Here is a 21666-nt window from a genome sequence, read left to right on the forward strand (position 1 = left end):
TGAATATTAAACTTTAAACTGTACCCCAGGACTGTCCTGTGGCCCCTCTTTTAGACTGGCTACATTGGGTGCAGGAAACCATTTGCCCTGATAAAACGGAGCTGGTCAGTAGGGAGTGGGAATTTGGACAGTCTGGGTTGTCCAGCTAATTTCAAAAATGATCTTTCAACATCAATGCCCATGTTGTTTCTATTCCTATGCAGTCTCAGCAGGGTATCCTCCGACTCTAGCTGGTAAAGCAGGAGAGAGAGGTGCAGGGCCTCCCCCCCCCCCCCAGCCCATCTGGGAATTGCAGTCGCAGAGCTAAAGGACATTTGTCACACCCTTCCCCCCATGATCTAAATGGCGAGTTATTTATGTGTATGCTGTTACTTCATATATCGAGTTATGTATGGCTTAGATCAAATTAGAAATTCTTTTATTTACTAAGCTAAAATAGAAGATTTACAAGTTTGGAGATCATTCCCATAGGACAGACTGGAATTGCGTAGCTGCAGGAGGGCGCCAACCCAGATTTATGCCAGTCTCTGGCAGGACTTTCCAAACCTGTCCTGGAAACCCCATAGGCAGTCAGGTTTTAGGATGTCCACACTGACTAGCTTGAGATAAATGAGAATAAATTGGGTGTGCGACGTTTATGATACTTATCTCAGGCACATTGATTCCTGATATCCAGAAAACCCAACCCAAGACAGCTTTGAAAAGCCCCGGAGTGAGCCCTGCCAGAAACACAAGACATTTATGAATTTGGAAATGATTGTTTCTAGAAGGGTCTGTGGGAAGAGTCCAGAGGGACCACCTTTGAGGACTCCTTCTCCTGAATGCAGCCGATACCATTTGGGGGACTCGGCAAAATATTTTCTCTTTTTTGACTGTTGCGGTTGGAGGTTTCGGCTCTAATTTGTCCTCAAGAAAAGAAAAATAATTCATTCTGGAAAATCAAGCTATTTTCATGTTTTTGAACAGATAAAATAAACATTCCCTATGATTTCTGACTCACGGTGGTAGTATATGCGGCATCGGGGTCATCCTCCAAGACCCGGGAGAGACCGAAGTCAGAAACTTTGCAGACCAAATTACTGTTGACAAGGATGTTACGAGCAGCCAGATCCCGGTGTACGTAGCCCAGATCAGCGAGATACCTCATGCCAGAACCAATCCCCCTCAGAATGGCCACCAGCTGAATGATAGTGAACTGTCCGTCATGGCTCTGAGAGAGAGAAATTGATGATGAGCAATTTGAAGTCTACTACAGAGCACAAACAGGGCCATTCTAACAGTGCCTCTATATTTAGGTTTCCAGAGGGCAGGGCCGGATTAAGGCCAACTGACGCCCTAAGCACAGCCCAGCAACGGTGCCCCTTGACCCTTCCATTGCTTAACTGCAAAGACATTAAGACTCAGTAAATGCTGAGAAACAAAACATCATATATATTTATAATAATTAGAAAAACACTAAAATTCATGTTGGGTGTGGCAGATGGCAGTGAAAGAGTTAAGGGAACGTGGTAACAGCAGTTAGTGTATCTGGCTTTAAAAAAAGGTTTGGACAAGTTCCTGGAGTGGAGGAAAAGTCCACAGTCTGCTATTGAGATAGATGTGGGGAAGCCACTGTTTGTCTCTGGGATTGGTAGAATGGAATGTTGCTGCTCTTAGGGATTCCAGAATGTTGCTGCTCTTAGGGATTCCAGAATGTTGCTGCTCTTAGGGATTCCGGAATGTTGCTGCAGACTGGATGGACCGTACAGGTCTTTATCTGCTGTCATTTACTATGTTACTATGATACTGGGCTAGATGGATCACTGGTCTGATCCAGTATGGCTAGTCTTATGCTCTTATGAATGCCAGGGGAAAAAACTCTGTGGTGCCCTCCTTCCCTTGGTGCCCTAAGCATGTGCTTATTTTGCTTATTGGTTAATCCAGGGCTGCCAGAGGGACCTTTTTTGTCAAAGGAAGCACCAAGCAAAATCCTGTTACCTTCTGCATCCAAACCCACTTTGCCCAGCATATGAACGTGAAGTAATGCACTTGAACTGTGAAGATCTTTGATAAAATAAGTTTTGTTTATCTCTGTCCTTTGTCATCCTACTTCCATTGCAAACCCTCCCCCCATCTTTCCACATAGTCTCCCGGAATAAACTCAAGCTAACATCATCTTCCCTAACCCTGAACTATGCCACATTGCTCCTCCCTGACCTTTGAACTCTAGATGACACCTCCACTCCAAACAGCAGGGCATAGGAAGTCAAAAAATCCCACTTTGGAACCTTGTGATCTTGGACAAGCCACTTAAACCTCCACTGCCTAAGGTACAAACAGACTGAAAGCCCCCTGGGGCCAGGAAAATAGCTAGTGAACCTAAGTGTAACTCACCTTGAGTCAAAACGGGAAAACAAGCATGAGCAAAATCCAGAAATCTCTTCCCTTAGTTGCCTTCATGGAAACTATTCTCTTTACACAGAATCTCAGTCTAGTTTCTATCCCATCTCCAACCTCCCATTTGGTTGTAATAGTGGGGAGAGCTCAGCTTAGTGGCAGTGAGTGAGGGATCCATGAGGCTGTGATACTGGGGAGAGTTCAGCTTAGTGGCAGTGAGTGTGGGATCCATGAGGCTGAGATACTGGGGAGAGTTCAGCTTGGTGGCAGTGAGTGAGGGATCCATGAGTGTGATACTGGGGAGATCTTAGCTTGGTGGTAGTGAGTGGGGGATCCATGAGGTTGTGATACTGGGGAGAGTTCAGCTTGGTGGTAGTGAGTGTGGGATCCATGAGTGTGATACTGGGGAGATCTTAGCTTGGTGGTAGTGAGTGTGGGATCCATGAGTGTGATACTAGGGAGAGTTCAGCTTGGTGGCAGTGAGTGAGGGATCCATGAGTGTGATACTGGGGAGATCTTAGCTTGGTGGTAGTGAGTGGGGGATCCATGAGGTTGTGATACTGGGGAGAGTTCAGCTTGGTGGTAGTGAGTGTGGGATCCATGAGTGTGATACTGGGGAGATCTTAGCTTGGTGGTAGTGAGTGTGGGATCCATGAGTGTGATACTGGGGAGATCTTAGCTTGGTGGCAGTGAGTGAGGGACCCATGAGGCTGTGATACTGGGGAGATCTTAGCTTGGTGGCAGTGAGTGAGGGACCCATGAGGCTGTGATTCTGGGGAGAGTTCAGCTTGGTGGCAGTTGAGTGTGGAATCCATGACTGTGATACTGAGACGTACAGGACTTCATGGCTGTGCTCTTCCCAATTGCATTGATCAGTAATAAAACTGGCAATAAATCTTCCACTTTGGTGGTCTTGTCAGAGAAGCAAAAGGACAGAGCCCCCCCCCCCCCCCCCCCAAAGACTGTACTTCTGCCTCCCTCGTACATGGGCCTTTCCCAGGTGTGGGGCAGTGTTGGAAGAAACCTGGCCCCACTTCTTCATGAACAATTCCCTCCCAGGAAGAGACTCAGGACTTCATGTTTCAGTGCCAGCCAGCAGGACCTTTGATGAACACAGAAAGCGTTACTGAGATGAAAGAGTTTGAATTACGAACACGCCTTACCCTGAGGAATGAATCCAGGGACCCGTTCTCCATATACTCCGTAACAATCATTACCAGTCTACCTAAACAATATGGAAAAGTGAGTTAATCTGACAGCCTGGAGAAGGTCTGGGTGACGTTCCATCCTGCTTTTAGCAACAGTCTTCGGGAATTTGTTACTTGAAAAAAAAAATCTATTTCACTTCTGCTCCCACCTCCACATATTACTTGTGTCATTCCAAGATATCCTCCACCTACAGTCCTGCCAGTGGGGGGCGGTGTTTCACTATCACATTTTCAATAGTGAGGGACAAGCAAGCTCTGCAGAACTCCAGAGAACCTGTCTGTTCCTAATGATTGAAAACACAATATTGAAGCACCACCCCCTGCTGGTAGCAATGCAGTTGGAGGACTCCCGCTCAGCTCAGAAGAAACAGGCTCTTTTACTAAACTGCGTTAAGGGCTAACTACGCAGGAAAAAAGTCTACCGCAAAACATATTAAAGCACTTGAGGCCCCAAAGCCCTGTGTCTGCTCCTCCCCAGCCTGTAAGGGGGGCCCAGCACCGGAGTTTTCTCTCTTCTGCTCCTGTCAGGATGCGATCACCCGGGTCTCGTCAGGAGCAGGAGAGAGACAGATTCCGACGCCGAACCCCCTTGGGGGAATCTTGCCCCAACCCCCTCTCGGCAGCCTTGACAGCAACCTTACCATTAGGCCACCTGAGGCAGGGGCCTCAGGCGTCTCTCTTTTGGAGCGACCTCTACGATGTACTTTCAGTTTCCTCAGAGATGGGGGTGGGACGCAGTAGAGAGAACGGACTGGGCTGGTGGCAGGACAGCATATGGGAACCGCTGCTGCTGACTTTTGAAATTCGGGGAAGGAAGGGGGGAGATGCCATTGTCACACTGGTGGGGGGGGGGGGGGGCAGAGCTGAGCCAGGGCAGCAGACCATCCCCTGCCTCACGCGGAAGACTGTCTTGGGCCGTCCCTGGCCACACACGTCCAGTGACACCCCCTCCCCCGCACGAGACAGTGAACTCCATTTTATTAAATTCTTATCTTACCCCTTCTATCAACACAAAGTAGTTTACAAAAATTCACATTCATAAAAGATAATAAACATAGCACTTTGGCAAGGCGCATGGCCCGAGGGCCGGCAGGCAGACATGGGACTTTTCCATTTCTTTTTTTTCAAAACCTTTCCCCTCTTACCTCTTCTGCTTAATACAATGGCATTCCTTTTCTTACTTTTTCTTTTTAACTTATTATTTCATGTAAACTGATTTGTTTTGTTTACAGATACATCAAAGGTGATATAGTTATGGATATCTGTATTTGATGTAACTCCTCAACGCTCATGTAAGACTTACACAAACAAAAATAAAATGACCAGCACTGCAAAGTTATATAACACATACTTCTGGTGACAACACCCTCCAGGTGGATGACGTTGGGGTGGTCAAACTGTGCCATGATGCTGGCCTCGCTCAGGAAGTCCCGCCTCTGCTTCTCTGTGTAACCCGCCTTTAGAGTCTTGATGGCGACAGGGATCTCACGCTTGCTGGGAAGCTTTAAGCGGCCGTAGCAAACCTCCCCAAACTCTCCTGCCAAACAGAGAGGACGTGCACATGTCAGTAACAATTATGCATGCACTCTTCCAAGAGTCCCGGAATAGGACACCCTAACAGGATTCAGCAAGGGTGCAAGACCAGCTGACAGGGCCCCCAGGATAAAAGATCAGCTCACAGAGCACAGGCACTCTGATAAGAACCAAGCATGGCTCAGATTACAGCTCACAGACCGGTGGCACAGCCATGGGGGGCCTTGGTCCCCTCAGATTGGATTCTGGCCCCTCCCCCCCTAGGTCTGCTGGTTTGACTGGCAAGGGTTTCCATGCTCCGCCAGCAGAAGTTTTCCTCCAGTGCTGTTTGCCACCATGCTGCCTGCCCGGATCCCCCCCCCCCCCCCCACATGCATGCTCGGTTTTAGTGGAATTGAGCATGGGTGAACAGCGCTGGAGGAAGACCTCTCCTGGCAGGGCTTCAGGACCCCCGCTAGCCCAGGTAAGTGGGGTTGAGGCAGGGGGCAGACAGCAGTGGGGGAAGAGGGGCAAAATGTGCCCCCCTCCTCCACATTGAGGTCTGGCTAGAACCATCCTGATAGAACCCTGGTGGGGAGAGAGAGCACATTTCAGAAAGCAGAGACAACCGTATGTATGATTGGGAGGCTTTTTGTTCATTTTCCTCTATCATCCATCTCCCCCTCCCTGATGGCAGGCACAGTTGACTCCATGAACCCTTTTGCCAGTTTTCTGGACAGCTGCTAACTGGACAGCGAGCTCAGGCTGGGCAGGAAGGGGTTTTGGGTGAGATCAGCACTTCTGCTTCCGATCAAGACTTTGGGCAATGCTGATTTCTTGATGAATGGAAGGGAAGGGTTCAGAGGGGTCGACACAAAAGGCCACTGTGAGCAGAAGCACGAGGTTACCACGAGGTCTACGCACACATTACTGGGTGCCCACTGCATAAAGGAGTCCAGAGCAGATGTCCATTTGTGTGGTACACATGGGAACACAGTATTTCAACATACATGGTAATCAGTCGTTAGGCAATTGCACCACAATGTGAAGTAAAACAAGGAAACATGGGAAATGGGATGCGATTTAATACACCGCCTTTCTGTGGTTACAGTCAAAGTGGTTTATATATTATATCCAGGTCCTTATTTTGTACCTGGGGCAATGGAGGGTTAAGTGACTTGCTCAGAGTCTCAAGGAGCTGCAGTGGGAAATCAAACCCAGTTCCCCCAATTCTCAGGCCACTGCACTAACCATTAGGCTACTCCTCCACAGTATGCACAACGCAAGAAATGCACCAACAGGTCCGAGGTAGTGCAGAAGGGTTAATTGACAGAATTTAATGCCAGATTTTTCTTTTCTTTTTTTTTCCTGCTACCACAGCAACTGTAAAAAGACAGAACAGGAGGTAGCAGCTCGGAGCTCAGGTCCGAAGAAAATTAAAGTACCAGTACACATCTGTGAATGAGCTGCAATGTTCTTCTGCACATAAATATCAACCTTGCAATAAAGTAAGTGCAAGAAATTTCTGTGAGGCTAATATTTATTTACTAGTAAAAGAGGCCCATTTCCAACAGAAAGGAAACGGGCGCTAGCAAGGTTCCAGGGCCCCCTCCCTCCCTCCCTCCACCCTCCCTCCGAGTTCCAGGCACACAGGCTCGGGTGGAAGCGGGTGGGAGGTCATCGCTCGCTCCCTCGCTGGATAAGGTGTTGAAAGTGGCCCTGCTCTCTATTCAGGGGTCCGCCCGTGCTTGAGAAGGCGTCGCGGTTTCCCCGGCAACACGGTGACGTCACTGGAAGGCTTCAGACATTACGAACCGGGCTTCAACTTCCTGGCAGTCAGCTTCAGAACGTTGGAGGTGCAAATGATTATAGTAGATTGGGATTTATTAGCCGCCTTTATGAAGGGATTCACCCAGGTACAGTTTAACATTAAATCTTACAATTTTGTTAACAGCGTAACAATAGTAAAAAAAACAAGAATAAACAAAAATACAGTACATAAGGTAAATTGAAAACTTTTGCACAGACCACCAACTCCAGTTCAGTTGTAGATGTGTACGGTGGGCTTTCCCCAATTAGCATGCAAGTTCTGTGTGTGCTTTGAATTTAACGCTCATTAGTGAACTGTATCGCCACGGTTTATTTTCTTACAAACTTCACGGTAGAAGCCACACGCTTAGCCATCGGCATTGCAGCTCTATGTTGTGGCTTTCAGCATCGGCCCTAGAGGGAGTGGATTCCATCGTACATGAAATGACACGACCGTAGGAAGCTCCAGAGACACGTGGCTTCTTGTGCTCCCTGAAGAGATCTCCAGAACACAGGACCACACATCGCTCTCTGCCCCCCCCCCACCCCGCTTACCAAGCAGAACATGAACAAGAATGGGTTGCAGGTCACTCGTGTCACCCTACAGGAATGCACATCTCTGCTGTACCAAGGGCTGGTTGGTGGAGGCGGTCTGCCCCGGGTACGGGCAGCAAGGGGATCCCGTTCATCAGTCGTGCGGCTGTCGGCTCTGACGGTCCCCTGCCCCCTCCGATGTCAACGTCCTGTTCCAGGGCAGGGGGCCGGCAGATCCGACAGCCTTACTCTTATCTCTCAGTGCACCCCCTTGCTTTGAGGCGGGAGGGCGGGGACATAACTGGAGGAGGAGGTGCTCCGGGTAGCAAGCAAGCTAGGTAGGCCACTGATTCTTAACCAAATTTTACAAGAAATAACAGGAAGTGGCATGGAAAGAAAGACCGGTCTCACTCACCTGATCCAATGACTTTTTCAATCTTAATTCTAGAAGCTTCTATTTCTCGAGCAAAGTCAAGTACAGCCTGGAAGGGGTCTTCATAGGTATGGGGGTCCACGTAAAACTTAGACTCTGGAAACATAACTGTTATTTTGTCATGGGGAGAGAAAAAAAAGCACATGGTGCAGAGTTAATGATGGGACAGAATGTATAGCACTTAGACACACGGACGGGGGGGGGGGGGGGGGGGGGGGGGGGGCAGCCAAACAATATGGATGCAAAGCCTCTCTCTCGCTTGGTGCTCACTGCAATGTTGGGTTAATCGCTTGGGGAATAATTTTACAACTATACAGATGTATAATTAATATGTGCAGTTATCCTCGTGTGGCTATAGGCAAGTTTTGTGCACACTTTTGCTTTGAAAATCACCTCAGGAAATTTATGAAAATAACAGCACTCATAACAAATAAATGGCTGGGTGTCCTAATAATGAACTTGGCTCACAAATACACCTATGATAGAGCTATAAAATAATCATGCAAGAAATACGTAGTGTGATAAATATTCTTTGCAAACAATCACATAATACAGGTATTTTGAAACATCTCGTGAACAAAGTGAAAACGATAAATGTGCACACTTTTTAAGACACTTTGAACACAAATCTTTCTGAAGGATTCTGTGAACAGATGCAACAAAGTTTCCAAGTTTATTTCAAATTCGATATACTGTCCATATAGATCTTCTAAAAAGAAGTGGGAAAGGAAAGCCATAATTAATAGAAAACGTGAAAGCCTCAAAGATACAAGTGAAAAAGAAATTAAAACCACTAAGAATAAACATATTAACATTTATATCTTGTGCTGATTAATCTGGCTCCAACCGATGGGCCTACAAACAATTGGGAGGAAGGGGTGGGGGGGGGGGGGGGGGGAGGAGGCGAACTAAGCTCCAAAATCATCCTGGAAGAAAAAAGGATTTGAGTTGTTTGGGGGGGGGGGGGGGGTTGACTCCTCCAACCACAAATAAAGAGGTATTGCATTCCAGAGGAGCAATCCAGCCACGCTAAGGGGCTCATTTACACTTACAAAGTTACACAGAGGTGTATTTTCAAAGCACTTACGGGAAGATGATCAAAAGCAAACACGGACGCAAACGCTATAGGCCAACAGCACCGGAGCAGCGCCTGCGTTTGCTCCTGCCTGACAATCAGAGTTGGAAAGCGTGTGAACAACGTGCTCGCTGGCTCTGAACACAATGAGCATGCAAATGTATGCTAAACAGGGCATTAACTATTCCTCCCCAATGCTTAGGGGCAGTTTCACCAAACAAGGGCACTGCTCCTGCGGCAAATACTACGGCAGCTCAGAGTTAGGGTCTGCAGAGCATTGGGGAGGAATGGAGAGCCCTGTCCAGCATGCATCTGCATGCTAGCAGGCCTCCCCATCCCACCTCAGGCAGAAGACCTGACTCCCCCCCCCCCCGACAAAGGACCCAACACCCCCCCCCCCCCCCCCGGTGATCAAGTGCTTTCCAACTCCCCCTCCCCCCAACAGAGGCAAACCTGATCCCCCCTCCCCAGAAGCAAACCTGATTCCCTCTGGCAGGGATGGCTCGAGGGTCGGAGGTCCAGCCCCTCCAACCTGGTGGTTTAGCCCCCTTGTACCTCAAAACAACAGAGGAGGGAGTATAATGCCAATGCTCAGATTTCAGTAAAGGAGTAATGAGATAATGTTTCCTGGCAGGGCCCCTGAGAGACTGGGCTGGGCAAGGTTGCCGCTCCCCCCCCCCCCCCCCCCCCCCCCCCCAAGGTCACCACCACTCCCTCCCCCGAGATCGCCGCAGCCACTGCTCCCCCTCCACCCCCCCCCCCCGAGGTCGTCGCTGCTCCTCCCCTCCATCCGCCACTGGGCCGGGCCCCCTGCATTGAAATCGCAGTCTCACCTCCGTGAAAGCAGCGCTGCAGGCAGCAGAACGCCTCTCTTCGGCCCTCCTTCCCTTCTTGTGTCCCGCCCTCACGGAAGTTACGTCAGACAAGGGCGGGACACAGGGAGGGAAGGAGGGCCGAAGGGAGGCGTTCTGCTGCCTGCAGCGCTGCTTTCACGGAAGTGTGACTGCGATTTCAATGCAGGGGGCAGATAGTCGACGACGGAGGGCGGGTGGGACTGCGGCGCCGGGCCCCCCTTGGAAACTCGGGCCTGGGGAATTTTGTGCCCCCCCTCTCGGCAGCTATGTTTCCTGGAATACCAACTTGTCTGGCATTTTGTCGTTGCTTGGAGTGAGTCTGTGGACTGGCCTTCTGACTTTATACCAGATCTTCAACTTGGTCGAAAACATCGGCAGTGCGTACACGCATTGCAGCCAATCACACCTGAGCAACGATTGAAATCACCAGGATTTTGCAAATAAGTTTCCCCAGTCCTCTAGGTCACCGTTGTTTCAGGAAATATTTGAAGAAACTTTTTTTCCCCACTCCATAACGTTTTGTTTACCTCGGAAATTTTATTATCCTGCTAATTCTCTAGTGAAAAACAGGTGCTTTCACAGAATTCCGTTCTCAATGTCTGGGTAAATGTGGCCATGAATGCTGCTTGTGCAGAAATTTCCCTGGACTCAGCAGAGGGGTTTGCATGTATCTGCATTCTTCAGAAAATAAATACCTGTATGCATGAAAATTAACCCCAAGAAATTTGTCTATGCAAAGAGCTGGTGTAAATTATATACCGTGTTTCAAAATAACAAGACCCCTTGTACATTTCTCTCTAATAAATAAACGGCTGAGTGTACAGTAATAAAAAAGGGCTGCGATAGAGCTATACTACGATTGTGCTACAAATATGCAGTGTGATAAATCATCGCAACTCATGATGCAATGAAATTATCTACAGGTGGTGAACAAGGGGTTGTGCAAATAAAACAGACGGACTGAAAGCTCTCTGGAAAACACTCATGAAACCAGCATGTAATTTGTGGTACAGTGGCCTGGTTTAGGGTAGCGTAACCATGTGTTCATACTTTCAGGGCAATGACAGATACGCAGTGAGAGCAGATGTACAAAGAATTCTATCACCGCACCTCCTGATGCATTGTGGGACCTGTAAATGAAGAAGCAGGACTACAAATCCCAGCACGCACTGTGACTGCACGTTCAGAATCCCCAACCAATTCGTGAGGGCAGCCCTGGCCTGTTTTTCCCATGCTGCAGACACATCTTAAGAGATGGATATTTACAAAAACAAAGAACACCCTTAAATGAAGAAGAGACAAAGGGGAAGCCACTTGAGATTGGTAGCATGGAATCTTGCTGCTCTTTGGGATTCCGGAACCTTGCTGCTCTTTGGGATTCTGTCAGGTACTTGTGACCTGGATTGGTCACTACTGGAAGCAGGATACTAGGCTAGATGGACCATCATTCTGACCCAGTATGGCTATTCTTATGTTCATAAAAAAAATTCTCTGCCTGGGGTAAATGAAATTGGTATAGGAGGGTCCCACAATAGGGAAAGGCCAGCATGACCCTAAAAACAATCCCTAGTTCTTGACCCGTATTGCCAATGAAACTGCAGGCAAAGTTCATTTGTGAGCAAAACATCGACTTTGACCTTAATCTTCCTCCTGTACCAGCTATACTCCAGGGCAGATTTTTGGAAAGGATGGGGGTGTGATGCCTGAGGAAACTGCTCACCAGGGCATGGTGTGGCGTGGTCGTGCCGGGCTTGTGGGAAAGACCATTTGGGTCGTGCCCGCACTCACCCTGTCCGTTCTCGTAGTGCCTCTTCTCCTCGTCGGACTCCTGAAACGCCTTGCTGTAACCGCAGCGCCTATGAGAAGAGAAAATAGGAGGGAAAGACTAGTACAAGTGATCACGGAGAGGCCAATTTTCAAGCAATTTACACCCAAAAACTATCCTTTCTTACAGGCAGATGATCAAAAGCAAACGCCGGCGCTAGAGGCTGTTAGCGCCATACTAGCGCCGGCGTTTGCTACCACCTCATGATCAGAGTCCTCAAGCGTGTGAAACAACGCGCTCGAGGGCTCTTAGCGCAAGTAGCATGCAAATGCATGCTAATCAGCGCTTAACGCATTCATTCCCAATGATCAGCGTCCAGCGCGCCAAAGATTGGGTCGCTTGCCACGACAAACCCTACGCCAGCTCCGAGCTGGCGTTAGGGTTTGTAGATCATTGGGGAGGAATGGTGAGCCCTGTCCAGCATGCATTTGCTTGCTGGCAGACCCCCATTCCCCCCTACAGCAAACCTGCCAGCGAGGGCAGTTGAGAATGTCCAAAATTTGTACGTTTCTGTGACGGGGCAGTTGAGGAAGTCCAAAATTTGGACGTTTCTGCGATGGGCAGTTAAGGACGTCCAAAATTGGATGTTTGTATCAGAAAGATGTCTTTCTCATAGAAACATTCAATTTTGGATGTCCTTAACTGCCCATCGCAGAAACGTCCAAATTTTGGACGTCCTCAACTGCTCCATCGCTATACCTTCGACACTCCCTTGAAATTTGGCCGTCCCTGCAACAGGGCAGTCGAGGACGTCCATCTTCCGATTTAAAGATGGGCGTCCTTCTCTTTTCATTGGTCTCCAGCCCTGTCAAACAAGTGCGGGAGGATTGTGCTGAGCGCATGCTCAGGCACAATTCTCCCGCACTTCTACCCCATGATCAGAGATAATTGTGCTGCTTAAATTTACATGCATTATCTCTGATCATAGGTCTAATAGCGCCCCGCGCTGTTCCAGCGCTATTTTAGAGCACTGTTTGGAATGGCACGGGGCTTTTGATCATCTGCCTGTCAGTGTTCCTATATTCTTTAGGTTGTTCCATAGCCACACTGAGAGGAGGTGTTGCTGGGAAGGTATTTAGATTCAAAGAGGAAAAATACAAGTTTTGACTGCACTCTTACATCTTCATGTGCACTACCTAGCAAAATTCTACCTACAGGAAAGGCAGGTGCTGTGTCCTCAAGACAGGTTTCACAGCAAAATACACACATGCCCTGTTGCTTTGACACAAAGCTATGTTCCATTACAGACAGCCTACAAATTACCCTATAAAAGGACTGGCAGTGGAGACCAGTCCTCACCGCATAGCTCTGGCCTCCAATCCTGCTTCTAAACCCACCATGTCACTTAGAGCTGTTAAATCTGCACACGCAGTCCCATATCCCACTGCTGCCACCATGTCTCCGTGTGACCATCAGCAAGTCAATCATTACTTCTGAAACATGCTGGAGGCAAACTCTGTGGTGGTTCCTGCCTGTTGTCACATTGTAAGTAGCTTTATTCTTATTGTTGTCTGTCCTTAAATGATTTATGTCATTTTTATTGAGCTTTTTACAGCAAATTATGGCGCCGTATAATGTGGAGAGAAATTTTACAAAAGGTTGTCTATGTGTGGAGTTTCCCTGTGCTGTTGTTCTGAGCATTGCACGGAATTGCTAATGAGCTCATTTAATACAAAATGAGCTCATCAGCGTAAGACCTCTGGTCACTGCTTCTGTGCATCAGACTGGCTAAAACCAGTCTAAATCAGGGGCATAGCTACGTGGGGCCACGGGGGCCTGGGTCCCCGTAGGTTTGGCCCTGGACCTCCCTGCCGACGACCCTCTCGACCCCCCCTCCCGCCGCCAACCCGCCATCGCCTACCTTAGCTGGCGGGGCACCCCAATCCCCTACGTGCAGGACATCAGACTCAGAAACTAAACGAAGGAAGAAGAGGACCTCGGCTGGTGGGGGTTGGGGTCCCCCGCCAGCAAAGGTAGGTGACGGCGACGGAGGGCTGGCGGCGGGAGGGGGGGGGGGTCAAAGTTGTTGGTGGTGGTGGCGGTGGGGGGCTAAAATGTGCCCCCTCACCTCGCGCTCTGGACCCCCCTCCCGCCGGTCTGGCTACGCCCCTGGTCTAAATGCAACTTCGAAAGCCCAGTTTGCTTTGAGAATTGGGCCCACGGTTTCCCCGCCTCCCTCTTAATTCCCCCATAATACCTTTCCCATCATTCCTCCACTTACAGTCTCCAGTTACCCTGCACAAGCCTTTCTCCATTCTCACCCTCTCGCCTTGTCGCTCTCCTGCCGCAGTCTCCCCCTGGTCTCTCCTTCCACCCCTGAGGCAGGTATTTCAGGAGAAAGAGCCTGTGACTGCAAGGGGGGGGGGGGGGGTTCAACTACCACTGCCAGCTGCTAGTGACTCCAAGCAAGTCACTTAACAGAAAGGCGGTAAATCAAATCCACCCCCTCCCCCTTTCCCCATGTTACAGCCAGGGTTCAACAAAGCTTCCAAACCATTCCAGGCAGCAGGAAGTGTAATGGGTGAGGGGGCTGAAGATCAGGGGAATGGGCACCACCTCCAGGCATGCCATGGAGTGAAACCAAGACTGGCTCTGTTTAACTGTATGCAGTTGCCTGGCTACAAACAGATACAGATTCTCATCATTTCCCAGCAGATGAGACTGTGGGACAGATGCACAGAAAGACCGACTGTCTGGACAGATGTGCAATGCATGGTAAGTTGGTACAGCACAGAGGACTGACCCTGAGGTCCGCATGCTGTATCACCTAGCCAGATGTTTAGTCCTAGCTATGCAATCCTGCCAGATGTGTGGTAACAGATAGCTCTATCCTGTGCATGAGCCACTACAGATGTGCCCTGTGTCCTGCCAGCTGTGCTCTACCACATGCCAGTATCTGCAGGGCATTTCACACACCTCTTCCTGCAGAGCAGAGCCAGGAGGAGAATCACCAGCCCTGTGATTAGAGCCAGGCAGATCCAGACGATGGTAATGGTGTCATAGCGCAGAATCCCTGCCGGAGAGAGAGACAGAGTGAGAGCAGAAAGCGGCTGCATCAGACTGCAGTGCACAGTGGGGGAAGAGCGCAGCCAGTGCATGCTTTGACTGGCAAGAGAGATGAGCCTCAGCAGCACTGGCAGTGACAGCTCAGACAAAGAAACCTGGAAGTGCATATGGTGACTAGAGAGACTTAAATGAGACATGTGCAGTCAGTGACATGCGAAACAGAGAGAAGCATGCAGTCACAAGAGAGACTGCCAGGGAGGAGTACACACAGTGATGTCTGAGACAGACGGAAGCCTGGTAAGCACAAGGAGTGACATGTGAAATGGGAGTGAGTGACAGGAGCAGTCACAAGCGAGACTGTCAGGGAGGAGTACACAGTGACATTTGAGATAGACGGAAGCCCAGTAAGCACAAGCAGTGACATGTGAAATGGGAGAGAGTGACAGGAGCAGTCACGAGTGAGACTGTCAGGGAGGAGTACACACAGTGACGTCTGAGACAGACGGAAGCCCAGTAAGCACAAGCAGTGACATGTGAAATGGGAGAGAGTGACAGGAGCAGTCACGAGTGAGACTGTCAGGGAGGAGTACACACAGTGACGTCTGAGACAGACGGAAGCCCAGTAAGCACAAGCAGTGACGTGTAAAATGGGAGAGAGTGACAGGAGCAGTCACAAGAGAGACTGCCAGGGAGGAGTACACACAGTGATGTCTGAGACAGACGGAAGCCTGGTAAGCACAAGGAGTGACATGTGAAATGGGAGAGAGTGACAGGAGCAGTCACAAGCGAGACTGTCAGGGAGGAGTACACAGTGACATTTGAGATAGACGGAAGCCCAGTAAGCACAAGCAGTGACATGTGAAATGGGAGAGAGTGACAGAAGCAGTCACAAGCGAGACTGTCAGGGAGGAGTACACACAGTCACGTCTGAGACAGACGGAAGCCCAGTAAGCACAAGCAGTGACATGTGAAATGGGAGAGAGTGACAGAAGCAGTCACAAGCGAGACTGTCAGGGAGGAGTACACACAGTGACGTCTGAGACAGACGGAAGCCCAGTAAGCACAAGCAGTGACATGTGAAATGGGAGAGAGTGACAGAAGCAGTCACAAGCGAGACTGTCAGGGAGGAGTACACACAGTGACGTCTGAGACAGACGGAAGCCCAGTAAGCACAAGCAGTGACATGTGAAATGGGAGAGAGTGACAGAAGCAGTCACAAGCGAGACTGTCAGGGAGGAGTACACACAGTGACGTCTGAGACAGACGGAAGCCCAGTAAGCACAAGCAGTGACATGTGAAATGGGAGAGAGTGACAGAAGCAGTCACAAGCGAGACTGTCAGGGAGGAGTACACACAGTGACGTCTGAGACAGACGGAAGCCCAGTAAGCACAAGCAGTGACATGTGAAATGGGAGAGAGTGACAGAAGCAGTCACAAGCGAGACTGTCAGGGAGGAGTACACACAGTGACGTCTGAGACAGACGGAAGCCCAGTAAGCACAAGCAGTGACATGTGAAATGGGAGAGAGTGACAGAAGCAGTCACAAGCGAGACTGTCAGGGAGGAGTACACACAGTGACGTCTGAGACAGACGGAAGCCCAGTAAGCACAAGCAGTGACATGTGAAATGGGAGAGAGTGACAGAAGCAGTCACAAGCGAGACTGTCAGGGAGGAGTACACACAGTGACGTCTGAGACAGACGGAAGCCCAGTAAGCACAAGCAGTGACATGTGAAATGGGAGAGAGTGACAGAAGCAGTCACAAGCGAGACTGTCAGGGAGGAGTACACACAGTGACGTCTGAGACAGACGGAAGCCCAGTAAGCACAAGCAGTGACATGTGAAATGGGAGAGAGTGACAGAAGCAGTCACAAGCGAGACTGTCAGGGAGGAGTACACACAGTGACGTCTGAGACAGACGGAAGCCCAGTAAGCACAAGCAGTGACATGTGAAATGGGAGAGAGTGACAGAAGCAGTCACAAGCGAGACTGTCAGGGAGGAGTACACACAGTGACGTCTGAGACAGACGGAAGCCCAGTAAGCACAAGCAGTGACATGTGAAATGGGAGAGAGTGACAGAAGCAGTCACAAGCGAGACTGTCAGGGAGGAGTACACACAGTGACGTCTGAGACAGACGGAAGCCCAGTAAGCACAAGCAGTGACATGTGAAATGGGAGAGAGTGACAGAAGCAGTCACAAGCGAGACTGTCAGGGAGGAGTACACACAGTGACGTCTGAGACAGACGGAAGCCCAGTAAGCACAAGCAGTGACATGTGAAATGGGAGAGAGTGACAGAAGCAGTCACAAGCGAGACTGTCAGGGAGGAGTACACACAGTGACGTCTGAGACAGACGGAAGCCCAGTAAGCACAAGCAGTGACATGTGAAATGGGAGAGAGTGACAGAAGCAGTCACAAGCGAGACTGTCAGGGAGGAGTACACACAGTGACGTCTGAGACAGACGGAAGCCCAGTAAGCACAAGCAGTGACATGTGAAATGGGAGAGAGTGACAGAAGCAGTCACAAGCGAGACTGTCAGGGAGGAGTACACACAGTGACGTCTGAGACAGACGGAAGCCCAGTAAGCACAAGCAGTGACATGTGAAATGGGAGAGAGTGACAGAAGCAGTCACAAGCGAGACTGTCAGGGAGGAGTACACACAGTGATGTCTGAGACAGACAGAAGTCCAGCAAACACAGGCAGTGACATGTGAAATGGGAGAGAGTGACAGAAGCAGTCACAAGCGAGACTGTCAGGGAGGAGTACACACAGTGACGTCTGAGACAGACGGAAGCCCAGTAAGCACAAGCAGTGACATGTGAAATGGGAGAGAGTGACAGAAGCAGTCACAAGCGAGACTGTCAGGGAGGAGTACACACAGTGACGTCTGAGACAGACGGAAGCCCAGTAAGCACAAGCAGTGACATGTGAAATGGGAGAGAGTGACAGAAGCAGTCACGAGTGAGACTGCCAGGGAGGAGTACACACAGTGACGTCTGAGACAGACGGAAGCCCAGTAAGCACAAGCAGTGACATGTGAAATGGGAGAGAGTGACAGAAGCAGTCACAAGCGAGACTGTCAGAGAGGAGTACACACAGTGATGTCTGAGACAGACGGAAGCCCAGTAAGCACAAGCAGTGACATGTGAAATGGGAGAGAGTGACAGAAGCAGTCACGAGTGAGACTGCCAGGGAGGAGTACACACAGTGACGTCTGAGACAGACGGAAGCCCAGTAAGCACAAGCAGTGACATGTGAAATGGGAGAGAGTGACAGAAGCAGTCACAAGCGAGACTGTCAGGGAGGAGTACACACAGTGATGTCTGAGACAGACAGAAGTCCAGCAAACACAGGCAGTGACATGTGAAATGGGAGAGAGTGACAGAAGCAGTCACAAGCGAGACTGTCAGGGAGGAGTACACACAGTGACGTCTGAGACAGACGGAAGCCCAGTAAGCACAAGCAGTGACATGTGAAATGGGAGAGAGTGACAGAAGCAGTCACAAGCGAGACTGTCAGGGAGGAGTACACACAGTGACGTCTGAGACAGACGGAAGCCCAGTAAGCACAAGCAGTGACATGTGAAATGGGAGAGAGTGACAGAAGCAGTCACGAGTGAGACTGCCAGGGAGGAGTACACACAGTGACGTCTGAGACAGACGGAAGCCCAGTAAGCACAAGCAGTGACATGTGAAATGGGAGAGAGTGACAGAAGCAGTCACAAGCGAGACTGTCAGGGAGGAGTACACACAGTGATGTCTGAGACAGACGGAAGCCCAGTAAGCACAAGCAGTGACATGTGAAATGGGAGAGAGTGACAGAAGCAGTCACGAGTGAGACTGCCAGGGAGGAGTACACACAGTGACGTCTGAGACAGACGGAAGCCCAGTAAGCACAAGCAGTGACATGTGAAATGGGAGAGAGTGACAGAAGCAGTCACGAGTGAGACTGTCAGGGAGGAGTAGACACAGTGATGTCTGAGACAGATGGAAGCCCAGTAAGCACAAGCAGTGACATGTGAAATGGGAGAGAGTGACAGGAGCAGTCACTAGTGAGACTGTCAGGGAGGAGTACACACAGTGACGTCTGAGACAGACGGAAGCCCAGTAAGCACAAGGAGTGACATGTGAAATGGGAGAGAGTGACAGGAGCAGTCACGAGTGAGACTGTCAGGGAGGAGTACACACAGTGATGTCTGAGACAGACGGAAGCCCGGTAAGCACAAGGAGTGACATGTGAAATGGGAGAGAGTGACAGGAGCAGTCACAAGCGAGACTGTCAGGGAGGAGTACACACAGTGACGTCTGAGACAGACGGAAGCCCGGTAAGCACAAGGAGTGACATGTGAAATGGGAGAGAGTGACAGGAGCAGTCACAAGTGAGACTGTCAGGGAGGAGTACACAGTGACATTTGAGATAGACGGAAGCCCAGTAAGCACAAGGAGTGACATGTGAAATGGGAGAGAGTGACAGGAGCAGTCACGAGTGAGACTGTCAGGGAGGAGTACACACAGTGACGTCTGAGACAGACAGAAGCCCAGTAAGCACAAGCAGTGACATGTGAAATGCGCGAGAGTGTCAGGAGCAGTCACAAGCGAGTGTCAGGGAGGAGTACACAGTGACATTTGAGATAGACAGAAACCTAGAAAGAAGCAGTGACAAGTGAAATGGGAGCAAGGGGAGGAATACACACAGTGAGTGACAGGTGAGAAAGACAGGAGACTGTAAGGGAGGAGTACACACAGTGAAGTCTGAGACAGACAGAAGTCTAGCAAACACAGGCAGTGATAAATGAAATGGGGGGCATGGGGAGGAATACACAGAGTGACAAATGACACAGACAGAAGTAGTCACAAATGAGACTGCCAGGATTCCAGGGAGGCGTCCACGGTAAAATATGAGACAAGACAGTGAGCATAAGAAGGGACAGGAGAGGAATACACAGTGACAGTTGAGACAGGAAGGAGCAGTCACAAGCGAGTGTCAGAAATACAGGGAGGAGTGCACAGTGACACATGAGACAAACAAGAGAGTGGTCTGGTCAAGCTCTGATAAACCAACAGACTGGACCACAGCAGTTGATGTTTCTTGATGAAGTGATGTCACACACTTGTCCAAAGGAAAACAGGCGTCTCCCACTGGCCCTCATTCAGCAAAGAACAAGGCACAGTGTCTTCTAGTGTTTGGCTCTGCGCTCCCTGTGATGAAACCACTCACCTTCTATTATCTGTGACACGTGGCATTCAGATCCTTCTACAATAATTCATATTTGTTCACTGTCTTTGTGCCTAAGAACTGAGCATAAACTGGGGGGAGGCTAAGGTGGGGGGGGGGGGGGGGGGAATAGTCACACACTTTTCACTATTAAAATAGGTTTTTACCGTAAGTGTATGGGGTTAAATCTCCCCACCAGTCTGCCACTGCTGTCCAGCTCAATTTTGTGTGGATAACTCCATACACAAAAATGCTTATCCTAAATGTGGTGGATTTAACCAGATATTTGGCCTGCAACTCCAGCAAATGCTGTGTTTTGCAGCCCCTGAACGACAACCCCTCAGTATCACACAGTGATCAACGGAGAGGGAAATGATACTGGGGTCTCCAGTTTACCCAGTTCTGTGCTGGAAGTGAAGCTCTGTAACTGTTACACAACTACCCCCTGCGGATGGCAGGATTGGAGGCTATGGGAAAGTAAGGCCTTAGCAATGCCATACCGGTCCCAGCAGCTCCCTGAGGATGGCAGTCACAGAAATGAGATATCCCCAAAGTACTAGTGAAGAGCTGGACTATCTATTTGCACTGCACCTAGTCAGATGTCAGAGGAGGTTGGAGAATCTGGAATCTGCAGGGGCTCACTGGATCTAGAATAGGCACTCAGCTCTTCCTGCCTGTCATTCCAAGCCTCTGCCCTGTGTCTCAAGCCTTCTCTAGCCAATCAGGATGATATCAGAATGAGCTCTGCAGAATAGGTTGAACCATGCTGCTACGCAGAGTAGCTCGGGGGGGGGGGGGGGGGGGGGGGGGGGGCTCCCGATTCCCATGAGAGTCCCAGGCAAATTCACTGTCAGCACTGGAGCTGTCATGGCCACATCCTCAGGGACAGACACCTTCTAGTGCTCCACACTGAATCACCATAGCCCTCAACCTTATCCTTTGTATGAATGGTGGGAATTTTTCTATGTTCTCATGATCCTAGTACAGAATTCCCAAAATTTCCACATGCTGCTTTCCTGTGGCTCCTCACTTCCCCACATTTTCCACATACTGCTTTCTCATGGCCTCTCACTTTCCCACATTTTCCTCATACTGCTTTCTCGTGGCCTCTTCAATTTCCACGTACTGCTTTCCCGTGACCCATCACTTCCCCAAAATTTCCACATGCTGCTTTCCTGTGGCCCCTCACTTCCCCACATTTTCCACATACTGCTTTCCCGTGGCCTCTCACTTTCCCACATTTTCCACATGCTGCTTTCCCGTGGCCCCTCACTTCCCCACATTTTCCACATACTGCTTTCCCGTGGCCTCTCACTTCCCCACATTTTCCTCATACTGCTTTCCCATGGCCTCTCACTTCCCCACATTTTCCTCATACTGCTTTCCCATGGCCCCTCACTTCCCCACATTTTCCACATACTGCTTTCTCGTGGCCTCTCACTTTCCCACATTTTCCACATGCTGCTTTCCTGTGGCCCCTCACTTCCCCACATTTTCCACATACTGCTTTCTCGTGGTCTCTCACTTCCCCACATTTTCCTCATACTGCTTTCTTGTGGCCTCTTCAATTTCCACGTACTGCTTTCCCGTGACTCCTCACTTCCCCAAAATTTCCACATGCTGCTTTCCTGTGGCCCCTCACTTCCCCACATCTTCCACATACTGCTTTCTCGTGGCCTCTCACTTTCCCACATTTTCCTCATACTGCTTTCTTGTGGCCTCTTCAATTTCCACATACTGCTTTCCCGTGGCCCCTCACTTCCCCACATTTTCCACATGCTGCTTTCCTGTGGCCCCTCACTTCCCCACATTTTCCAC

General features: G+C 49.8%; 1 protein-coding gene across 1 annotated transcript in view; it reads right to left on the reverse strand.

The window, feature by feature from the left end:
* Nucleotides 1-21666, reverse strand: part of LOC115456646 (ephrin type-A receptor 8-like) — a 195916-nt gene that overhangs the window by 11980 nt on the left and 162270 nt on the right. The window contains exons 8-13 of the mRNA XM_030185869.1: nt 14543-14639; nt 11590-11657; nt 7855-7980; nt 4936-5121; nt 3540-3601; nt 1001-1210 (exon numbers count right to left, since the gene is read on the reverse strand). Coding sequence (XP_030041729.1) covers nt 1001-1210; nt 3540-3601; nt 4936-5121; nt 7855-7980; nt 11590-11657; nt 14543-14639 — 749 coding nt within the window. The remainder of the gene's footprint in view (nt 1-1000; nt 1211-3539; nt 3602-4935; nt 5122-7854; nt 7981-11589; nt 11658-14542; nt 14640-21666) is intronic.

The sequence above is a fragment of the Microcaecilia unicolor genome, chromosome 13 (assembly GCF_901765095.1).
Source record: "Microcaecilia unicolor chromosome 13, aMicUni1.1, whole genome shotgun sequence".
Taxonomy (NCBI): domain Eukaryota; kingdom Metazoa; phylum Chordata; class Amphibia; order Gymnophiona; family Siphonopidae; genus Microcaecilia; species Microcaecilia unicolor.